Source organism: Carica papaya, chromosome 7 (assembly GCF_054855325.1).
Source record: "Carica papaya isolate Zhongbai chromosome 7, ASM5485532v1, whole genome shotgun sequence".
In the NCBI taxonomy this organism is placed as follows: Eukaryota; Viridiplantae; Streptophyta; class Magnoliopsida; order Brassicales; family Caricaceae; genus Carica; species Carica papaya.
In genome coordinates this window covers 5733559-5755581 of record NC_142315.1, presented here as the reverse complement: position 1 = coordinate 5755581, position 22023 = coordinate 5733559, and the positions used below count along the sequence as shown (strand labels likewise).

Sequence of the window (22023 nt, the reverse complement as noted above, 5' to 3'; positions counted from 1 at the left end):
ATATATATATATATATATTAGATTTATTTCTTTACCTTATGTTATGCATTTGTTTCAAATGCTTATTTTTCATCTAAATAATAATTAGCTAAGCCTTAAATTACTTGGTAGGATAAGTAAAATTAATTTTGGTTTTTAATTTACTAATTTTCTAATTTAATTAATTAAAATTAATACCTTAAACTATTTTTTAAATTGTTGAAAATATAAGATAATCATTTAATTTTTTTTTATTAAAAAATTTAAATGTTTAATATATATAAAAAAACATAAAAAATATAAGATATCAAACTTGTTAGAAGTATGTTTTATTATAATTATCACATATTACGGATTAAGAGACATGGAGAACTGCTAAAATTAAAGTCTATTTAAAGCTCTTTAGCTAAGTCAATAAATAAAATTATAGTGTTCATCATAAGTTATACATAACTAAGTGGTGTATATTACAATCACATATTATTGTTGTATATATAGAGGTTTGAGTCATGGTTGGGAGGTTATTAAAGTGAAGGTTCACCGCAGAAAGCGTCTGGCTCAAAGGCTCTGGCAGATTCTTCACTATAGACTCCACGAATAACTCTCTCTTCCACTTCTACCTTTTGACTTCCATCAACATTGAAGAGAAGAACAAGACACAGAAACAGTGTTGCCGCTAGACTCACTAGACTGTACTTGAGTCTGCTCAGCACAGGCTTCACCTGCAACATACAAAAATGGACTCCCATTATTATAAGCACCTTCTTTGTTTGTTTACACGCGAATATTATACACATTGCCTCACTGAAAATGAACCCAGAAGACGATCGCGTGCCAAAATTTCTGCAGGCTTTACCCAGATCTGTTAATGAAATTCAATCCAACAATTTAACATCTCTTTGAAAGGAAAAGGAAATTCAAAGGAAAAAGAATAGAGAATTTGTAATCAGATAGATATACCTGACCATCATACCATCCCGTCTCTTCATCTGAATCGGAAAACATCAATCAACTCTCAAGTAAATGTGAAATTGTTATTAAGAGAAATGAAAAACAAGGAACAGAAGATTTACACTCAACAGTGGCACTCAGCAAACGATTACCAACATAAGCCCAACCCAGATACATCCTCACGACGGCAAGAATCACGACGAAGATCCCACTTGAAATAGCAGTAAGAATTTTTTTCGAAGGGTCGGAGTCATATCCGACGGAGCCGAACCAGGCAACGGGCAACCCGACAAAAAGAGCGAAAGAAGCACCGGTGACTAGTAACCCGGAGGAGTACTCAACTAGGTCACCGGCGGCCCAGGAGAAAGGGAAAGAGGTTGAGAGGGACTGGTACTCGTTTATGGGTTGCTGCTCCGGTGGTACAGGACAGTCTAGTTCCGGCAACCCATTTCCATTTTTGTACGACCATGCCAAATGAATTCTGGGAATTGAGGTTTTACCATTTAGGAAGGATTTCTGGTGGATCTGTGTTAGTATCAATCTGGGCGTATATGAGAGCTGAACCAGCACCACAGCCATGCCTGTATTCTTGCTTTATCCAGATTCTTGCGTGTGATTGGGATGCAACTTTTTCTTTAAAATTTTATTTTTTTCTTTGGAAAAACAAACATCAAATTTTTCTAGTTGTTATAGGGAGCCCAACGATCGATCATCCTTGATTTGATACAGAGTTGCGATAATTGACGGCCAGGATCAGTTGGTTAGGTCCAGGTAACTAACAGCACCATATAAGAACTCCGTATTTAATTTCTTCTTATGGATAAACTCTTTTTTTTTTTTTTTTTTTTGAAATAATATTTTTCATGTTTCAATTAAGTATCAGATCATCAGGTGATTCAAGTAGCATACAAGCATCGGTGCACTTCTATCAAGTCATCTGCCGATTCATGTAACAACATATCGGCAGTAATTTCATTGACGAGAAACAAAAATGTTGTACAAAGATGCGTATTACAATAGATTATATGTATTTATTTATATATGAGTGTGTGTATATATATAGATATAAACTCTACCCAATTTCTTTTGTAATATGTTGAGAAAATACTGTATGCAAATATTTCTTTTTTCTTTTTTCACAATAACTTGGAGAGATCACATGTTTACAATTCTAGAACTGGAATTGGCTTTTACCCCAAATAAGACCTCAAACTGTAATGTGAATGGTTATTATTTGTCTTTGTTTTTTCTTTTTGTTTCCTTTTCCTCTTTCTTTTGTTTCCTTTTTTTTTTTTTTTTTTTTCTTACATTTAGACTGATCAACAATTTCATACCAACAGCATTAGGTGGCATCCCCTTAACTGCTCTTGTGCAGCTGCTTTGACTAAAGAGGATCTCCACTTTTCTGAATGGGATGTGTTGAGTCCCCACTTCGACTGAACCCACACACTTTCCAATCCAGTATTTTCTTCAACTTCCTTTGCAACAAAACAGGAGGGAAAAAAAAATCTTGTTGATCTGGCTCTTCGAACCGAGAAACAACTCTGTAACTATTATTCTTACACTCTTATTACTCCAATTGCTCTGAAGTTTGATTTCTGAAGTTTGTTCTATCAACAAGTAGACGCTGAAGACGTCGGATTCGGTACATAAGTTGCGTAAAAGAAGGGCGCAAATGTGGCTCCCTGCTCCAAGAACAAACCAAGCAGAGTTACTATTAGGTATTGAAAGTGGGTAGGGAAAACAACCAAATGATAGCCTCTAGTAATCATTCCCCAAACACAAAACTATAAATTGATATTTCTATACTAATACATGTTATAATAGTGCACAGTTACCATGTGAACAGAACAAAACATCATGCATGAATTTATTGAACAAGCCAGCTGGAAGAGTTCATCAACTTAACCAAACCTGACTTAAAACTTGTCTTTCCATGTGATTTCAGGTTTTTGACACATCAGGCTATTGCGGTTTAGTAGGGAAGGAAGAAAGATGCCTTTTCATCACCTAATAATCCAACTAGAAACTTATGCTAAAAGGTCTTACTTACGTTTGCCAGCATTCACGTATTATCTGTGCAACTCCCGGATCCACATCCTCAGGAATTTCAAGACGCCTATTTTGGAAGCCAACTGCTCCAACCACCTGCATTGGATTCAAACCTCTCCATGGGATACATGAGGTAGCTAACTCCCACAATATAACGCCAAAACTATACACATCGCACCTGCAAGCATGTCAATGAATTATTGCAGAATTATTTCAAATAAAAAAATTGGGCTAATTACCATTTTGGTCCTAGAACTGTGTTATCTTATAGTTTAGTCTCAAAATCTTTTTTCCTTTTAACTTGATCTTCGAATTTACATACATGGGGTAATATTGAATTTTTAAAGATAAATTAGTTTTTAAACAGAAAATGCAGCTTGTGATGGCACGTGCTTGTGCCCTGTATGGATGGAAATGTTAAGGACCAAACTTGTTCCAGGTTCTAGCTTTCATCCCTTTCCTTCAACTACTTCTCTCTTCTTCCCTTCTCTGCCCGTTTCACCATCACCAAACTTATGGCTGATTGGGAATTTTCCCAATATTTTCATTCAGTGTAGTGCAGCTGATCACTACAACATTGTGATTAATGCACTGGCTTTGGGAGCTATAAACGACCAACACAAGATCAAAAAGTGCATGGTACCGCCAACAAGTTCATGATTTGTTTTCATGAAGAGAGAGGAGAAAGAAATAAACAGGAAGTAGAAAGAAGAGAGAGGCAGCTGAAGGAAAGGTGTGACTAGAGAGAACCAGTAAAAAGAAAAAAAAAAAAAAAGACAAAAGCTCTTATTTGCCCATCCAAACAGGACACAAGCACATGCCCTTCATGAGCTTAGTTTTCCTTCCAAATACTAAAGTTTTTCTTAAAAAAATATTAACATTTAAAATTAGGAATTTACGAACCAATTGCAACGAAATAAAAAATTAGGATCCATAGCGACATGCCCATATTTCTCAAACCAAAATAAAGTGAAAGTTTCAATAAAATTATTAATCCTATTTATCCATTTGTCAAATTCACTCACTTCTCATTGGCAGGTTCATTCCTCAAAACTTCTGGTGCCATCCATTCAGGCTGCAGGGCAACAGCAAACTTTCTTAATTTATCAAAGCACGACAAAGAAATCTTGGAGGAGTTTCAGATGGACTAACCGTTCCAGCAGTAGATTTTGAAGAAAGAAAAGTATGATGCTTCATGCGTGATAACCCAAAATCGCAAACCTGGTGAAGATAACAATAAGATCTCAAAAAGTATAATTATGTTCTGGGAGCAATTGGGTCAGTCAAACAATGTGCCAAAAAGTGAACTTAAGTGGTAATCTGAGCAAACCTTTACAACCCAATTTTTATCAACAAGAAGGTTTGGCGATTTCAGATCCCGATGCACAATGGGTGGATGACTTGTGTGTAAGCAGTTCATTCCCTTGGCCTGCAAAAATAATTTAAAGCACCTTAAAGTGGAAGGCATAACAGCAAAAAACCAAATACATTTAACCAAAAAGTAATTTTGTTTCTCCACTCTACCACATCAAGGGCCATCCGCATTCGTCTCTTTTCGTCAAGCTGAGGATTGGGACGATGCAATAACTTGTATAAACTCCCCCTGTACATAAATGATATACGAGACAAGAATGAGCCCCAATAAGTAGTTTATGTTTTCATTGAAAACTAAGATAATTGGATTATGACATCCTTAACATGAATGCACAGAAAGGAGAATCACACTATTAATTAAGAGAAACAGCTTTTAAATTACTTAAAACACCACAATGACAAGGCACTAAAGAATTTAAATGAGTCAAGTGTAATGTTTTATTTCAATCATATGAACAAATCAACCTGGGCAGGAACTCCGTCAGGATAGAGAAATGTGGAGGCCGAGTAACTGCTCCCATGAAAAGAACAACATTTGGGTGTCTCAACCTCAACATTATTTCAACCTACAAAGAAAAAATAACATGAGCTTATCTGGTAGATTGATTAAATCAATCAAACAAGAAAATAAGAAAGCAAACAGAAAACTACATCGAGGAGATTAAGTTCAGAAGCTTACTTCAGATTTAAACTGAACCAGTGCATCTCCAGAGAAATCTTGGTCTAGAAACTTCTTAACAGCAACTTCCTGTGATGCAAATCCAAGTTTATTCCGTGAACCCCTAAAATAAGCGACAACTGGTTTGCTACTATATATCATTCATGAATTTCCGACTCTCACTTATTCACCTTTAATTGAAACTATAAATTGTCTGGAACCTCATATTAAAGAGCTACTGAAGCAATCAGAAGATTTTCAAGTATTTCATTAACCTACTAAAATAAGGAAGTGGCAACAATAAGATTTATTTTCCTCAATGAAGATATTACATACAATTCCCTTGTTTAAAGATCATATTTTTTTAAATTTCTTTTCCTTCTAAAGAAAATAACTTAGTAATAACTATTTTCTTTTTATTGAATGATCGCTTCAACATGTTATCCAACATTTTGGATACATTACATCATTTGATTCATTGCTGTCATCAGGGCTTCCATGAAATATGGTGCATGTTACCATCTCCTTTTTGGTCTGAATATACAGGTCCCTTTCGTTGTAGCTAGTGTTTCTTTTTCACATAACAAGCCTTATGATTATTTTAATTAAAAGAATTAAGTATAAAATTACCAAAAATGATATGGAAATAAAATATATACATTATTTTTTTTTATTTCAGTAATAACAATATTTAATATAAACAAGATAGAATAGTAACAAATATAGTTAAATATAATAATATCCATAATATCTAAATTAAATTAAAGGAAAAAGAAAAAAAGGCCCTAAGATCAGGTCAGCCAACCACCCACCCTAAATGATGCTTGCGATAACATAAAAGCACAATGGACAACAATTAGATGTTAAAAATATAAAACTTACAGTGCCATTCCATTCTGCCCGGTATACCTCTCCATATGAACCTGCAAGAGACAAACATTTAGATTACTTTTGTTGAAGAACCACACAATTGAAGCTCATCCTAGATTTTGTCACCTTAAAACTAAACACATTCAATTTATATGCAAAAGAAACAAGAATTACCGACTAATTCCTCTTACTATTTTTTGGATCCTCTGGAAAAAAAAAAGAAACAATCGTGCTTTTGACGGCAAAGAGGATAGTTCTCGAAACATCAAGAACAAATGGTTTCATTTTTTTGGGGTCCATTATACTTGGACGTCACCTTTGTAGCCTCGATGATTTTGGTTTTATTGTAGATATGCTCTTTGATTTATAAATTTGTACATGGGTGGCATCCCCTTGGTGCCTACACTCAATATATCTCATACTCTTTTATCTCAAAAAAGAACTAAACACATTCAATCACATGCAGTATACAAAATGAAATTCAAGATCTAGTGCAGTCAAAGAGAGGTCCAATAACCATTATTTCCGTCTGGGAAAACATTGCACAAAAAAGCAGGTTTAATCATTCTACAGTTTTTGAATGCATATTGTACTGATGGCTAGCTAGTCATGCTAACTATTGGAATTGCAAACACAGGTTCAAGCAATTTGGTATAATTCATTTGAAGGAAAGAGGGGCTCAGGCATACAGGGTTGATATGCAAACTAAAGCAAGGCTAAAAAATGGGCACAATCAGCATCATCATCAGCTACAGGGTTTTGTCAAATAACAGTGCAGAAACCCATAAAGAGATTCATACCTTAGCATGACGAAATGCTTCTGGTTTTTACTATCTAATCGCTAAAAAGGGGAAATACCAATCTCACGATATACAAATATTAAATTGTTAGGAAAAAAAAAAAGAGAGAACAGAAAGAATTAAGCATGATTCCGTAAAGTGACTAAACCCAAAGAGCCACTGGCGAAATTTTCACTATGGAGAACTTAATGTGAGAAGAATAATCCCCATAATGAAGAAAATTAAATGAAAACCCTCCCTTCTGCCAAGTGCTTGTTTGTGAATATGGACCAAGAACTAGAAAATAAATTCATATAATACTGTCATAAAATATGGGCAAGCTACTCTTTGGTCTCCTATGTTTTTGCCCTTACAAAAATCAGTTCCTGTATTTTGAGAAAGAAAAAAAAAAATTATACTCAACTACCGTACTGTTCATTCCACTAGCAGTTACACAACAATATTATTAAAACATAATGCTGACCAGAAGCCTTAGTACATGAAAATACATTTTTTTATAAATAAAAGAATATTTTGAGAAGTAGATGAGATTAAATTAGAACTAAATGAGACCCATCACATGCACACAAAGTGAGAACGGGAAGAAAAGATGCATAAAGACTTGAGAGGGCTTTCTAGGCTTCTATAAGAAGTAATAACACTAATTATAGGTTAAAAAAGCTCTTCTGTCTTTTCCCTTCCAAAATACCTAAAAGGTAGCCAATGGAATAAGCCTTGAAGATCATTTATCTTGTGCATCCATAAATCTCGTAAGTATCTATTGCCGTGAACTTGGGCCGACCAACCAGGCCGCCCGGGGTTGATTCTCATGAGTGCGTACGGGAGACGGTACTGCACATCGATAACAAATTTTTTGATCTAGTTTGTGAAGGCAAGAGGGTGGAAGGGTTTTCGAAAATCAATCTTTCTAGATAAGGAGGAACTTAAATGGTTCGTGGATGGCCTGGAAGAGTTTTGGTGGAAGAGAAAGACGGGCGTATGGGCAAAGCATCTAGTGAGAAGGATTTATGAGTTCTGGTTGAGGTGTGGAAAAAATAATAGAGGTGAGTATTTAGTTTTGTCAATAAACGGAAACAAGAAGGCAAAGAGGATTTTCTTTCCTCAGGGCGAGAATGGAAGGGATTGGTGGAAGCTTATTGTCGCGGCTTTTGAACTAGTGAACAGCCCTATTAAAAAGCCTCGAACCAAGGATATGCCTTCAATGGTGAAGAACTCAGGCTTGCGGGTAAAAATGCGAGATGCTAAGGTGCCATGGAATGCCTCTTTTAATTGTCTCCACTGTAACATCCCCATTCACTTCTTGATGAATGTTGGCGGGGTACATTCCTACACGGCGGCTCTGCAAAGAAAGGAGGAAAAGAAGACTCGGGTAGGGCAGAAGCACTCCGTAAAGTCTTTGGAGCGGAATGACCCGGGGAACTCAGTCCGGATCCACGAGGGGCATATGAGTAAATATAACAACGCTCCTCTCCGAAGTCGAGTTGGTGGCAGAAGTATCCCAATCTATTTCGGGTTGGACTCATAATAAAGGTTCTGGGATGGGTAGCAATAAGGCGAGATTCACATGGGCTGAAAAAAGGAAGTGGGCTGTTGATCCAAGCCCAAGTGAGCCTTATGCTGTATGTGGGAAGCCCATTGACCCTGACCAAAAAATTTAAAGGGTTGTGGCCAGACACGTGGAGTGGCCTTGGGGTCAAAAGAGGTAGGGTTTTCTTCTGAGACGTTCGACTCGTGCGAGGAGAAATTAGATGCTGATTTTGCTTCTTGCGCTGAAATGGAAGGAATCAATAGAGAAGAAGAAATTGATGGGGATGTTGGGGTGCTGTTGCGCTAAGATAAAGAAGAAGATGATCAATGCTCTGTTTTTTCAACGAAAGAAGATTTTGAAAATAAAGGGAAATTCTTTTCTGAGGGTAGGCAGGGTGAAGAGTTCAATAATCTCAATTTGGTGGTGGTAGAGGAAGAAACCCAAGTTCTTAACGCCATCATAACCCAGAGATGGAGGAAATTCTTCAGATTAGCTTGGTTGATGTAAATATTGTGGAAGGGGTCGAAGTTTGCTATTCCATGTGGGTTGCTCAGAATGTGCAGAAATTCAACAAGTTAATTGGTGTCTCATTAGAAGGTATGGAAACTCTAACTTACTTTACTTTTCGGAATTAGAAAAGAAGAAATTGGAAGAACTCAAAAGACTAGAATCCTCGATAAACTATGAAAGGAGGAGGAATGGAAGCAAGTCAGAGGGAGCCAGGAAAACAGGGTTAAATGTTTAACAAAATAATTTCTTGGAATGTAAGAGGGATCAATAAACGTAACAAAAGACTGATTATCAGGGGATATTTAATTAAATGCAAGCCGAAGGTTGTTTGCTTGCAGGAAACTAAAATGGAGTGTATTGATAATGAAGTTATTAAAAGCTTGTGGGCGATAAACAGCTTAAAATGGATTGTTTTACCGGCAAATGGCACTGCTTGGGGTATGGTGATGTTGTGGAGGGAGGACAATGTTAGTTGTGATGAGGTGGTGATTAAAAATTGTACGATCTCATGCGGGTTTAAATATAGCAGAGGGGAATTTGAGTGGACCTACACTAGGGTTTACTGTAGAGGAAAGAGAGAGGAAATGGAGATTTTATGGAAGGAATTGGAGGAGTGCAAAAATATGTGGGGCGATAATTGGAGAGTGGGAGGAGATTTCAATATGATTTTGAGTAGGGAGGAACGTAATGGATGCAACTTCTCTTTATCTGTAGCTAGTGACTTCAAAGAGAATATTGATTTATTGAATCTTGTCGATATTCCCCTTGGTGAAGGGTAATGGACCTGGTCCAATCAAAGATGTTGGTCTCGGATTGACCGCTTTCTGGCTTCTTCTTATCTCTTACCACAATTGGGAGGGGTGTGCCAAAAAACCCTCCAACTGCCCATCTCCAATCACTTCCCCATATGTCATATGGCTGAGGGTATTTTTTGGGACCCTATCCCATTCAGATTGGATAACAGATAGTTGGAGAAGGAGAATTTTTGTTCCTTGGTGGAATCTGTGTGGAACTCTACCTCAGTGCACAGCTGTGCTAGTTTCAGAATTGCTCGTAAACTTAAAGCAATTAAGAATGCGGTCAAAACTTGGGCCAAAGAGGAGATTGAAAAGGATAAAATGGAATCCAACGACATTCTGGAGGAGATTGATGGATTAGAGAGTAAAGAGGGTGTTGACAGCTTTTCTGATGATGACAGAGCAAGAAGGAACTACTTGAAAGTTAAGCTGGCTAATATTTTAAAAGCAAAGGAAACATCTTGGAGGCAGAAATCTAGGGAGAAGTGGATCAAAGAAGGGGCCCGTAATACCAAATATTTCCATGCTTTTGAGTCGCATAGAAGAAGAATCAATTATATCAGTAAAGTTCGGATCAGTAATACTGATATAAAGGGGAATAATGAGATTAGAAAGGCTGTCAGGAGTTTCTTTACTAATCTGTACATAGAACCTTCCAATTAAAGACCTACTTTGGATGGGCTATAGTTTAAAAGGTTGCCCCTGGTTAGCAAACAGTTTCTTGAGGCAGCGTTTACAGAAGAGGAGGTTCTGGAAAGTCTGAAATCTGCTAATGGAAAAAAAGCTCCAGGGCCCGACGGGTTTAATATGAAATTTGTTCATGAATGTTGGCACTTGATCAAAGAGGATGTGATGTGTATGTTTAATGAATTACATAAATCCGGAAGGTTTGTAAAATCTCTTAATTCCACATTCCTGGTTCTCATCCCAAAAAAAAGAGGCACTAATGAATTCAGGGATTTCCTGCCGATCAGCTTGGTGGGCTGTATGTATAAATTAGTTGTTGAAGTGTTGGCAAAGAGACTCTCTAGAGTGCTTGGGGAGGTGATAAAGGATTGTCAACATGTTTTTGTCGAAGGAAGGCAGATTCTGGAGGCTGTCATGGCTGCTAATGAAGTATGATTTATATGTCAATAAAATTGATGAGTTGGTTTGTAAACTCGATATGGAAAAGACTTATGACTATGTAAGTTAGTATTTTATTGACTACATGTTGGATAGGATGGGTTTCGATATAAAATGGAGGAGATGGACCACTACTTCTTTTGCGGTACTGCTAAATGTTAGGCCATCTGAATTTTTTATTGCTTCCCGTGGGATTAGACACGGTGATCCCCTCTCCCCTCTACTCTTCATCATCGTGATGGAGGCTCTGAATGGGTTATTGGGTAAAGCCAAGGGACTGAATTTATTGAAAGGTGTCTTGGTTGGAAAAAAGTCAAATGCGATTGAAGTCTCTCATCTTTTCTTCGCTGATGACACACTCATTTTTTGCCATCTAGATATCAGGAATCTGTTACACTTTCGTTGTATCCTTCATTGTTTTCAGGCTGCATCGGGGCAGAAAATAAACCTCCAAAAATCAGAGCTTGCTAGAACTTGGAGTAATGGGGATGGCAGTGTATATGCCAAGGTCTTGGGGTGCAAGGCAGTGGTGTTTTCTATGAAATATTTGGGGGTTCCTTTAGAGGCCAAATTCAAAAATGAGTGTAATTGGGAATCGGTTATTGAAATGTTTGAAAATAGACTTGCGGGTTGGAAAAGGAATTTCCTATCAAAGGGAGGCCGTTTAACTCTAATCAAAAGCACTATCTCCAACCTCCCTATTTACTACCTTTAGACACTCACCATCCCTAAAGAAATTACAAGGAAATTGAAAGCTATTCAATGTAGATTTCTATAGGGCGATGAAGATGGAAAAAGGAAGTACCATTTGGTTAATTGGGAGGAGGTTAAAAAACTGATTCATAGTGGTGATTTGGGCATAAGATCTGTTGTCAACATGAATTTGGCTCTTCAAGGAAAATGGTTATGGAAGTTTTTGAATGAAGATTACAAGCTGTGGAGAAAAATTGTGCTCGTCCACTGGGGTGATCTGAATGCGGTATGTGATGGGGCCAGCTCTACACCTCATGGACAAGGCTTGTGGAAGAATATAATGAAACAATGGCCGAGGTTCTACAGCTGTATTAAATGGAACCTGGGGAAAGGGAATAAAATTAGTTTTTGGTGTGACAAATGGGTTGGTGATGACAGTTTGCAGAACAGGTTTCCCAGCATTTTTGAGATTGCCCGTTCGAAATCGATGTTGGTGGCTGATGCATACCGGAGTTGCAATGATTGCGTCATATGGTCTGTCAGAATGAATAGACAGTTAAAATGACTAGGAAATTCAAGAGTTTGAAGAACTCTTGGCGCTTTTGGAGGAACAGAATGTGAAAGAGGGCTCGGATCAGGTCTCCTGGAAGTTATAAAAAAGGAAAAAAATTTCTGTCCATTCATACTACAGAATGCTGATTGGTGGCGATGGAGATGATAGTTGGGATTTTCCCTTTTAAACAAATTTGGAATTCTAAAGTCCCTCCTAGAGTGGCTTTTTTTGCGTGGGAAGCAAGCGGGGAAAGTATTCTCACTATGGACAAATTAAAAAGCAGGGGGCAGTTTATTGTTAACAGATTTTACCTTTATAAGTGTGCAGAGGAAACTTGCAATCACTTACTTTTATGGTGCCTCGTGGCCTATAGTGTGTGGTGCATAATTTATGGGCTGCTGGGGATTAATTGGGTTGTGGCTGGGAATGTTATGGATGAAATTTGGGCTTGGGAGGGGCTTGAGATCAATGGTTGTGTTTCTACTTTGGTTCTATTGACCGTTTTTTGGATTATTTAGAAAGAAAGAAATGCTAGAACATTTGAGAGGAAAGAAATAAGATTATATAAATTAAGAGATAGATGGTTTAATTATTTTGGGACAAGCTTGTTAGGGCATGATATGATGAATGAGGAGGATTTTGGGATTGTCATCGATATGCTTATTACTCTGTAATTCTTTTGTAAATAGGTTGATACCCCTGTTTTGGTACCATGTTAATATACTAATACATTTTTATTTCAAAAAAAACTCTAATTGTAGAGTCCAAATCATTCCGAAGTAATCTGAGAATCGCCCACCAAAAGCTTACCCAAACAAGTGACAAGCCACTATAAGATATCATAACCCACCGGCCCAACGAAACAACGAATATATCACTCACCATGTTAGTACCCGCATGACCAATTTTCTGATGGATTAAGTCAGACTCAAAATACTCTCAATAGATGCAAAGTAGCCAAAACATTTGCAAACTTCTTGTGATCATTAGAGAAGAAAAAGATCTTATCATCGAAAAATTGGTGGTGGAAAACCACTATCCTATCTCTCCCACACAAAGGACCTCAACTACACCTCTCTAATCCCACGAGACAACATACTGCTCAAGACATCTACTACAATTGTGAAAAGAAAAAGAGAGAATGGACGACCTAGTCTCAGATCACGTTTGCCCCCGAACAAGAATCTGTTTTTACATATCAACAAAACAGCAAAAGAAACAAAGGAAATACACCCTAAGATCCAACTCCTCCACATAACTCCAAAGCCTTTCCTCTCTAACACATGCTTGCAAACACCAAAGCACAAGGTAATAAGGTAGAAGTACCTTAAAAGTAATTTTCATATTTATAACCTCTGTTCTTTTGTGGAACAAAAAAAAAGCTGATTAAGATACAGAATTTGAACAATTTTTTTATAATTATTACTAAACTTTAGTTTACAGGCTAGTTAGATGTACTTTAAGTATTATTAGCAATTAGGAACTTCCAATTCCTTTGTTATTACAACATATTTCCTTTACTATTTATAATTAGTGCGATGCAGAATAGCAACAGGCTAAAGAGGAATATTTCTAACATTCTATAAATGGTTCTATGATATTTATTTAAATTCTGTATTTTCAGACGGTTATTGAAATATTGATTGAAATATTTTTTTCCGCGGTTTCTCCTTCTTTCTGCCACACTTTTCTTTTCCTTTCTCTTTCTTTCACCTCTCCCTTAATCCCTAATCTTCCTCTTTTCTCTCTTTCCCACCTAATCTCTTCTTCTTCTAACTTAAACTTGCTAAATCAGTGCTACCCATTAGCTTATTTATGAGTAATTGTGTAATACTGGAAGTGGGTCATACATCGTAGCACCAGTTGTTAAAAATCAAAAGTAACAGACAACAGACAATGATTAATTAATAATTTCTTGGTTTAAGGATTTTATTCTCTATTATCTCTGTGTTCTCTTAAGAAATTGCTATTCTTCTTAGTCTAACCTCTCTATCTATTTCATTTTATACTTTTCCACCTTGATTTTCAGTATTCTCTATCTACTCTATTCTTCTATTTTCTGACCTATATTCCTCTAATTTCTAATTACTGTAGAATAGTTAGTTTCAAGACTACTTCACTTGCATCAGTTGATGATACAGAATAAAATTCAAAATCAGAATAGTTTTTGTATTACAAAATATTTACATAATTATGTTTTTTTTTTTACAAAAATAGTATATTTGATTCATTTTCTTCTCAAAAAAGTATTTCTAATTTATTTAGAGTATTTAAGTACATTTTCAGTATTATTAGGGATTATAAACTTTCTATTCCTTTTTTCTTTACCGCATTATTTTCCTTATTAATTGTAATTAATGCCTATAACATACTATGCTCCTATGCTTTCACCTCAAATGACAATATACAAATTCTGGTCTCCATGCATTGAATGCTACTTAAAGTTAACAGAGTACAATGAAGGCTTACCAATACCAATCCGTTCACCAAGCTGAAGATCATCCCAAGGGATTTCCCATTCTGCAACCCCTCTCAACACAGGATTAATACTCTCACTGTTACCATTTGAAATGATACTCTGACTGCAATTGGCAATTTCCATTGCTTCCCAATCAGATCCTTTACCTGAATCATTGTTATCAGAAATCCTTCCTAGTGATTTATCATCAGTAACAGAGGCATTTTTGAAGTGCTGTTGGCAGCAGTCAACTGCAGAGGGCAAGGAAAATTCATAAATTTACTGCCCATGCAAAAATCTTGCAAACAATCTACGTGAATTAACAGGAAGTATACCTAGACCAGTTCCTTCAGTCCGAATTCTTTCATCAACTATGTTTCCCACAAACAAAAACTCCTCACTTTTGGTGCGAGAAGGTGAAGAGACATGAGATCTTATGATATTTGTCTCTAATTTTCTTTGATGTTCGTCTACCCGTTCAGTTGTCTGTTTTAGTTTCAAATCCGAACTAACACTGATTAAAAACTTTTCTCCAAAGGATGATACAAGAGACTGCTCATGGCCAGACAATACCTTATTTGAATCATAATCAAATCTGCCATCTATGTAACTCCTATCTGCTTGGCGAACTCGTTCGAGTAGATTCTGTTCACCAAAATCCTGTGAATTAATATCCACAAATAGATCTGGTGGAGGAGATGCACCACTCTCTAACAAAACAGCATGTAGTTTCTGTGCAAATTCAGGGTCCTTAGCAGCACTTATGACATATTTAGAAACGTTTTTCACCTTCATCTTTTGTGCACTTCTCTGTGCACTTGATGGCTTTCCAGGAACCCATGAACAAGTTTCACCTGATCTACTTAATGATGGAATTAATTTCCCAGCATCATGATCAACAACCTCAGTTTGATTCTTTCCACCAGTGTTTTTTTCAGCCTGGCTTGTATAACTTTCGTCATGCATTCCATCCATTTTTGAGGTACTGGTATCAGTATCCTTATTGAAAGAAGATGAAACTGTTGAAGTTCCAATTCGATTATCAAGACCCTCACTTGGACCTAGGGAGGTGTCCAAGTAACCTGCAAAGCCCCGTAGACCTAGGCCAGCATTTGAAAGCTGACTGCTAGGCACCTCAGCCGGAATTAGCGTTCCCGGAGCACCCATCAGATCAAGAATATATTCACTGCATCAATTAAAAAAAATCATCTTCAAAACTCTAGTTGTATAAGCAAATGCCCAGCTGCATGAATTTTGCAGGATGCAACATGCAAAGTGACTAGGACATGGAATCAAAACTTAGTTTCCAGTTTTTCGGTCTGAAGGACTCAAGAAATCCAACTATGAAACATGTATCACGAAAAATCAAAATAATTAGAGTTGTAATACTTTTTTAAAATTGAACTGCAGTCATAATACTTAACAGTCAAGTAATTTGGAAAAAAAAAAAAAACAGAAGCTGCATGGATTGAAACATTTCTGTTGAAAATGTAGACACACCTAATCTGAACTTGGAAGGCTTTCTGAAAAATCATACCCTATAAATAAAGATAATACAGATAGAGAGCCTAGACTACCAAAAATTTACTGTCTGTAGTCCAAGAAGCAAATAAATATCTATATAAGCAGAAGACATAAACCTAAAATATAATAAACCTAAAACATAAATCAAGTCATTACCTTCCATTGTCAATTTTAATCAGATTCACGGCTCCATCATCAGTGCCAGTATAGTAGCTTCCTTTGACCAACATACATGGAAGATTAATTCTATCAGCTAGTACCTGGTACCAGAAGTAGATTTAATTAATTTCGGTAAGTTATCCCCTCGAGAAAAAAATTGGAACTCTTCACCAATAGAAAAGGCAAGAAGAAAGTCGGTTCTCCATTCCCACTAAACCCAAGAATTTAATCACCTGATATGAAAGATGATAATTAACATTTTAATTAACCTCAACAGGCAATGTTTCCGAGCAAGTCAAAAAGGGAAATAATGATCTCTAGCAAAGGAAGGAAAATATCTTTTTTTCCAAAAAATAAATTTAACTTTTAACAAAGCTTGCCACAAACCTTAAAAAGCAAGGCCCTGTGCCGTGAAAGGCCAACATCTAGGAGGCCAAGTGGCAGAATAATGGTATTTAGAGAATTTCTCAGTTCGTAACTTCTCAAGGTCCACCTTCTCAACATTTCATCAGCATCTGCAACTGGACCACCCATTTTATCGACAACTATATCTGCAATTTTCTGGATCAAGCCACAAGAAACCAAACGATGTTCAAAAACTCGAGACTCCAAAGAAACAGAAAATGCTTTCTTCTCAAGCTCCTGAAGTTCATGGTCAACCAAGCGATTCACCAAAATCACTTCATAATCAACACTATCTGAAATTGATGCTGCTTGAATATCCACCAATGATGGCATTTTCCCTTGTGAGATTGAATGTGAGGTAATTCCATAAACATCATAAAATCCATCCACAACTTTTTCATCATAATTTATAACCTTATAGCTCTGCAAGTGACCAGAATATCAATTAAAAATAACTCATCAAAGGAACTAGAAGATTGATCATTTGAAACAAAAAAGAAAAAAAAAACAAGACAAGCCTGTATTTAAAGGATTTATCATATTCCATATATAGAGAGTAGTACAAGAAAGGGCATTAATGTTTAGACTCATAAAAATTTCAATATTTTGGCTTAGGTGAAAAACAACATCCACTCAACTATCACCTAAAAGGTAAAGTTAATTAGAACCACTATGAAATGTTGAAACTAATCATTAATTCACCACAATAGTTAAAAATAAAAATAAACTGTAAACATTCTATGAGGTTTTTAGGGATTGCTTGAAGAAATGTTTTTCAAACTATGTAAACAGCAGTCATATGCTTCTTTGATAATAAGCAATTATTATTAAAAAGCAAAAATACTAAATTAATTAGATTAAACAAAATAAGCACCTAGAAAGAGTACGGAATCCGATGCTTATTTTTCCACATTTAAAGTTGCTTTTAACCACTAATAAGCACACTACTTGTTTTGTTACCAAAAGGATAAGTTGAAACGCAATACTTAGAAATTTCTTAGAAGTAGACAATAAGCAATTTCAAACCCCTATAGTTGTTGTTTCTCCCCTTTATAGGTAGGTCATTAGCAACAAGAGGGCTTTAAAGTTTTTGTTAACAAGATTAGAAACAGAATTGCTTCCAAAAGGAAATCAACCAGGGCAAATGAAAAGGCAGTTTCACCAACGAAACTCAAGTGAATTTATTATGAAATATCCTGAACTGAAATGTTTACACAGGGGCATTCAGCATACAGATTCTTAATCATCTTGGTATAATAAATTTTTAAAAAATAATAAGATTTCAACAATAAGTGGCAGTTGACTATGTTAGGGAAAGGGTACATTAAATTGGATCTGCAAATAAGAGTTACAAATTGATGATGTAAGCAAACAAGCCATCTGCAATTAGTATATTCAAGCTTGCTTCCAAAAGGAAATCAACGAGCAAATGAAAAAGGCAGTTTCACCAATGAAACTAGAGTGAATTTATTATGAAATATCCTTAACTGCAATCTTTACACAGGGGCATTCAGCAAACAGATTCTTAATATCTTGGTATAATAAATTTTAAAAAATTAATAAGATTTCAACAATAAATGGCAGTTGACTCTGTTGGGGGAAGTACATTAAATTCGATATGCAAATAAGAGTTAGAAATTGATGGTGTAAGCAAACAAGCCATCTGCAATTAGTATATTTGAGCTAATAAACCTTAAGGATTCATCAAAATGATACCAAATAAAAGAATAAGACTATTAATGGCAGACCGATTAATAATAGTTAGAGAACTTCATTTAATACATGTAAAAGATTATTCAAACTTGACATGCAAGGAAAGAATATCTGTAGACAGAACAACCAAAGAAAAAGAATATGTCAATGCATTCCAAGTTCCCCCATAATTCATTCTTAACCCAAACAACTGCCGAAGCTGTAGCAAAAGTGGCACTTATTCTTCACATGCACTGGCTGCAGAAAAATATCACAAGTTGATAAACAATACTTCCTTACAGGAGGAAAATCTGTAAACCTTATGTGAGAGATAATGGTGAATAAGCTACCTATAAGGTTCCCATATAACTTCATTTAAAACAATATTGAAGAGAGATTAACAAAATCTGAAGTAAAAACCAAACATCAAGAGAAATTGGATCATATAGCTCACTAGCTAGGAATGATAAGAAGTACAAAAGTAACTATTAGAACTCGCATGATGAAAAGGCAAAGCAGCTGCAAATTCGTCATCCAAACTCTGTGGCTATGATAACAATATTGACTGCATTATGAGAAACAAACTGAAATGGGAAACCCATCAAACAAGGACATTAAATCTTAACATTTCTTAAGATTGTGAGAGACATAATTATTCAAACACATGATGACAATGGAATGTGCCATAGGTTAAACAACACAATTCACAATCCAGAGCTCCAACTAACTCAGGATAAACCCCTAAACTTCCATCAGTATACCAATCCTATAAACAGAAAATAAGCAAAACAAAAGAAAAAACTACCAAATATCATAATTAGCAAAATTCTTTAATCTGAAACTCAATCAAAAGCTAACTCGTAGCCGAAATTAACAAGATCCACACTAGACAAACCCAAGCAATCAGATATTTAATGCACCAAATCTAAGCTCTAAAAGATTAAAGTGAAAAATTCTATCTGTACGTACCCAGTACCGAAGCGAAAGGAACTCGACTAGGGCGTTGGTGTCGGTATCGGAAGGGGAGCAGCCTAGACTAATTCGCTTGGCAGCATCGATCTGAGCTGTCTCTGGATCCTGGCGCGTATCGGGATCCGAGGCACTGATCGCGAGAGCCAACTGGACCTGGAACTCCTCCTCCAAAAAATTAAAATCCATCCCGGCCCCAGCCTGCCGATCGGCCCTCAACGAATCAACAGTAGCAGTTCCCCCCATTGTCCCCGATCCCGACGATGAGGCGGACGATGCCGCTGTTGGACTAGGGTTAGGGCTAGGGCTAGGGCTTTGACGTTGCCTGGGGCCGATCACGGGTCGGGCGGCTTCGGGCAATCTCTGGTGCTCATTGAATCCACCGCCGATGTGGAGCTTTCTCAGCAGATGCTTCACTTTCGACATCGATCATTGAACGACGATTCGTCTCTTTGTCTCTCGAAGTATAGGGTTATTTTGCTTTGATTCCTCTTCTGCTTGGCTTTCTTCTGTCTATGAAATATAATTCTACTGTGGGCTTAACCTGCGCCAACAACTAGCAGAGTATATTCGCTTAACGTGCGCACTCTTCGTCCTCAAGCGACCACCACCAGACAGACTTAAATTAACCGCTCCCCATTCCCTCCAACACATTTGGACTTGGATGAACCCAAAAAAGTCAAACTAAACACTAAAACTTATGCGTTTTGTTTATTTTATTTTATTTTATTTTCATAATTTTATTTATCCACCATATATTAATTTATGCATTAAAAGAAAAAAGGAGAAATATTCAAATACCTAATGCCTCCGCACTTCTTATATGCTTTCTTTTAATCTGACCGTTGATCATGTTAGACGTCTAATGATGAAAATTAGAAAAAAGCAATCATTGGCTACTCGCTTTTTTTTAATTTTTCTAATCACAAAATTAATTCATACCGTAGTAGTGATTATTTCTAATCTTACATATTTATTTTAGTAAAACAAAATATAAATATATATGCATTTATTTAAGAGATCATATATCTCAATTTTATATTAAAAAAATGATTTGTTATTAAGGTTGCTTTTTGTTAAACATAAATGTTTATTTTGTTTTTTATTTTTTGTTACTATGAAATTTAAAGAAAAAGAAACCATAACTTTACCTCAATAAGATAAAAATTAAAATTACTCTTCCGAGATGTTAATATCGTTCATCACTAATCGAAAGAAATCATCACCATGTCTCTTTTAATTCAGATACCATAACAATCCAAGCAATTATATATATATTTGATTGTTCCAATCTCTTATGAGAGCAACCAATAATTGATAATTTCTCATTTCTTTAAGTAAATACTCATTCATACGTATAATATGTCAACATCCAGCATTCCATCCATTTTTTAAAACACACATGCATGTTTTTAAAATAGATTTTTCATCAATGTCGATATTTTCGTTCTGAATCCAATTATAACTATAGAATCAGGATTACTCAACCTCAACTCATCAACATAATGGTACAGTTCAATATATTGCCACTTGTGTGAACCTTTCATCTCGTCCAACACTTATCTTCAACTTATATACACTTCCTAATTATCACATCGATATTCAATTTCTCCATGTATTATATCTTTCAACATATGTAACTTAGTGTCATGTTGTCCTAAAACACGACTCTTATATACCTCTACAACATGGAAGGCCGAGATGATTTTTATATTTTTATTTTTAAAACATTTATATTCAGATATATAGGTTTTCATTTTGAATCACTTGTCCAATACTTGTGTACATAAATATGTGAGACTATACACTACTTCAACTCTTTTCTTTTTCATCTTTCTTAAATTAAAGTTGTACTTAATGACAACATTTTAAAAACTCTTTCATCAGTGCATAATATCTCACTGAGTAATTAGTATCTCGATTATACTTGGAGTATGAACTTCTTACTCGACATTTAAAATCAATTATTTTATATTTTTAAGTATAAATCACTTAAAATAGTCAAAGTTCATTCTCTTGTATTTATTTATTTATTTACATGCTATCAATTTTTGGTCCAATCGTTCTTTACTAAAATTTCACAATAACAGTGTTTTATATCGATGAGAATATTCTTCTATATTTACATATAAATCTATGTCCATTATACAATGATATACAAAAACTTACATGCAGCAATAAACATCTTGTTAAATGATTCTCAATAATCATTGATGAAATAAATGTGTTCACTAAATTTCTTACCTCAAAGAGTAAGTTCCTTGTTCATACTTGGAACAATGCGACACAAAAATAGTGGGCCACCGTGTCTGAGAGCTTTTCGATTTCTATTCATGGTGGTCCTCACGCACATAAATTTTTACGTAGGAAAGAATTTGTATTTATAATAAAATATTTAATAAATCCCATTATCTACAAATAATTTAAGAAAAAATATAATTAAGAATATATATACACGTATATATGTCACCATATTAGAATATTTTCCCCTAATTAATTTATAATCGTTACAAAGTTTATCCATTTATCATCATCAATCAATCCTATTCCTTACCACACATCATTATTACATCTCATTAAGAAATCTAGTTTTCTCCTTAAATTAATTTCCACCAACATGGAATTCAGATTGTGTTATATGAAATCCACTAATTGATTTGTCCTAAATAGCCACTGAATACACTAATTAATCTATCTTAATTAATTTCTCACTAATTAAAATTTCTCTAATTAATTAGCTTCTTATTAATTTTCATTGAATCTCCCTAATTAATTCACAACCAATCAATTTCTCTCTCCTCTTTCTCTTTATACATACGGATATAACTCCTCGTCTACACTAAAATAAATCCAAAATCTACATTTAATTAGTTTTTCAAAGTCACAATCTACAATTCATTAACATCAACTTAAAGCCATTAAAAGC

The 22023-nt window shown here is 35.5% G+C and overlaps 2 protein-coding genes across 6 annotated transcripts; both read right to left on the bottom strand.

The window, feature by feature from the left end:
* Window positions 1-352: 352 nt before the first annotated feature.
* On the bottom strand, window positions 353-1603 carry LOC110821905 (YCF36, putative (DUF1230)). 2 transcript variants are annotated; one of them, XM_022051868.2, is made up of 4 exons: window positions 1053-1603; window positions 940-968; window positions 785-841; window positions 353-701 (listed from the first exon to the last, which is right to left on the bottom strand). In XM_022051868.2, the coding sequence occupies exons 1-4, from the start codon at window positions 1507-1509 to the stop codon at window positions 504-506; spliced, it is 741 nt and encodes a 246-aa protein (XP_021907560.2). In that variant the 5' UTR covers window positions 1510-1603; the 3' UTR covers window positions 353-503. The 2 variants fall into 2 exon arrangements, with proteins under 2 accessions (XP_021907560.2, XP_021907561.2); XM_022051869.2 differs by having other exon boundaries at window positions 562-701; window positions 780-841.
* Window positions 1604-2038: 435 nt separating this feature from the next.
* LOC110822048 (Protein kinase superfamily protein) lies at window positions 2039-19760 on the bottom strand. 4 transcript variants are annotated; one of them, XM_088208289.1, is made up of 15 exons: window positions 19098-19759; window positions 16419-16859; window positions 16029-16132; window positions 14684-15534; window positions 14516-14599; window positions 14360-14410; window positions 5897-5937; window positions 5036-5104; window positions 4822-4922; window positions 4507-4585; window positions 4313-4411; window positions 4135-4203; window positions 4008-4057; window positions 2984-3160; window positions 2039-2615 (listed from the first exon to the last, which is right to left on the bottom strand). In XM_088208289.1, exons 1-15 carry the CDS (start codon window positions 19521-19523, stop codon window positions 2501-2503), a joined length of 2757 nt encoding a protein of 918 aa, XP_088064415.1. In that variant the 5' UTR covers window positions 19524-19759; the 3' UTR covers window positions 2039-2500. The 4 variants fall into 4 exon arrangements, with proteins under 4 accessions (XP_088064415.1, XP_088064414.1, XP_088064413.1 ...); XM_088208288.1 differs by having other exon boundaries at window positions 14360-14599; window positions 14684-14834; window positions 14922-15534; window positions 19098-19758; XM_088208287.1 differs by having other exon boundaries at window positions 14360-14599; window positions 19098-19758.
* Window positions 19761-22023: the final 2263 nt, after the last annotated feature.

What these genes read in the sequence shown, in the direction of transcription:
- LOC110822048 (XM_088208287.1), bottom strand. Translation starts at nt 19,523, where the DNA reads ATGTCGAAAGTGAAGCATCTGCTGAGAAAGCTCCACATCGGCGGTGGA. An exon ending in CTGACGGAGTTCCTGCCCAG is followed by an intron (nt 4,586 to 4,821) that starts GTTGATTTGTTC and finishes ATTTATGTACAG; the next exon opens with GGGGAGTTTATACAAGTTAT. An exon ending in TGCGGATGGCCCTTGATGTG is followed by an intron (nt 4,412 to 4,506) that starts GTAGAGTGGAGA and finishes TTATTTTTGCAG; the next exon opens with GCCAAGGGAATGAACTGCTT.
- LOC110821905 (XM_022051868.2), bottom strand. Translation starts at nt 1,509, where the DNA reads ATGGCTGTGGTGCTGGTTCAGCTCTCATATACGCCCAGATTGATACTA. An exon ending in GCTGAGTGCCACTGTTGAGT is followed by an intron (nt 969 to 1,052) that starts GTAAATCTTCTG and finishes TTTCCGATTCAG; the next exon opens with ATGAAGAGACGGGATGGTAT. An exon ending in GTCTTCTGGGTTCATTTTCA is followed by an intron (nt 702 to 784) that starts GTGAGGCAATGT and finishes TGTATGTTGCAG; the next exon opens with GTGAAGCCTGTGCTGAGCAG.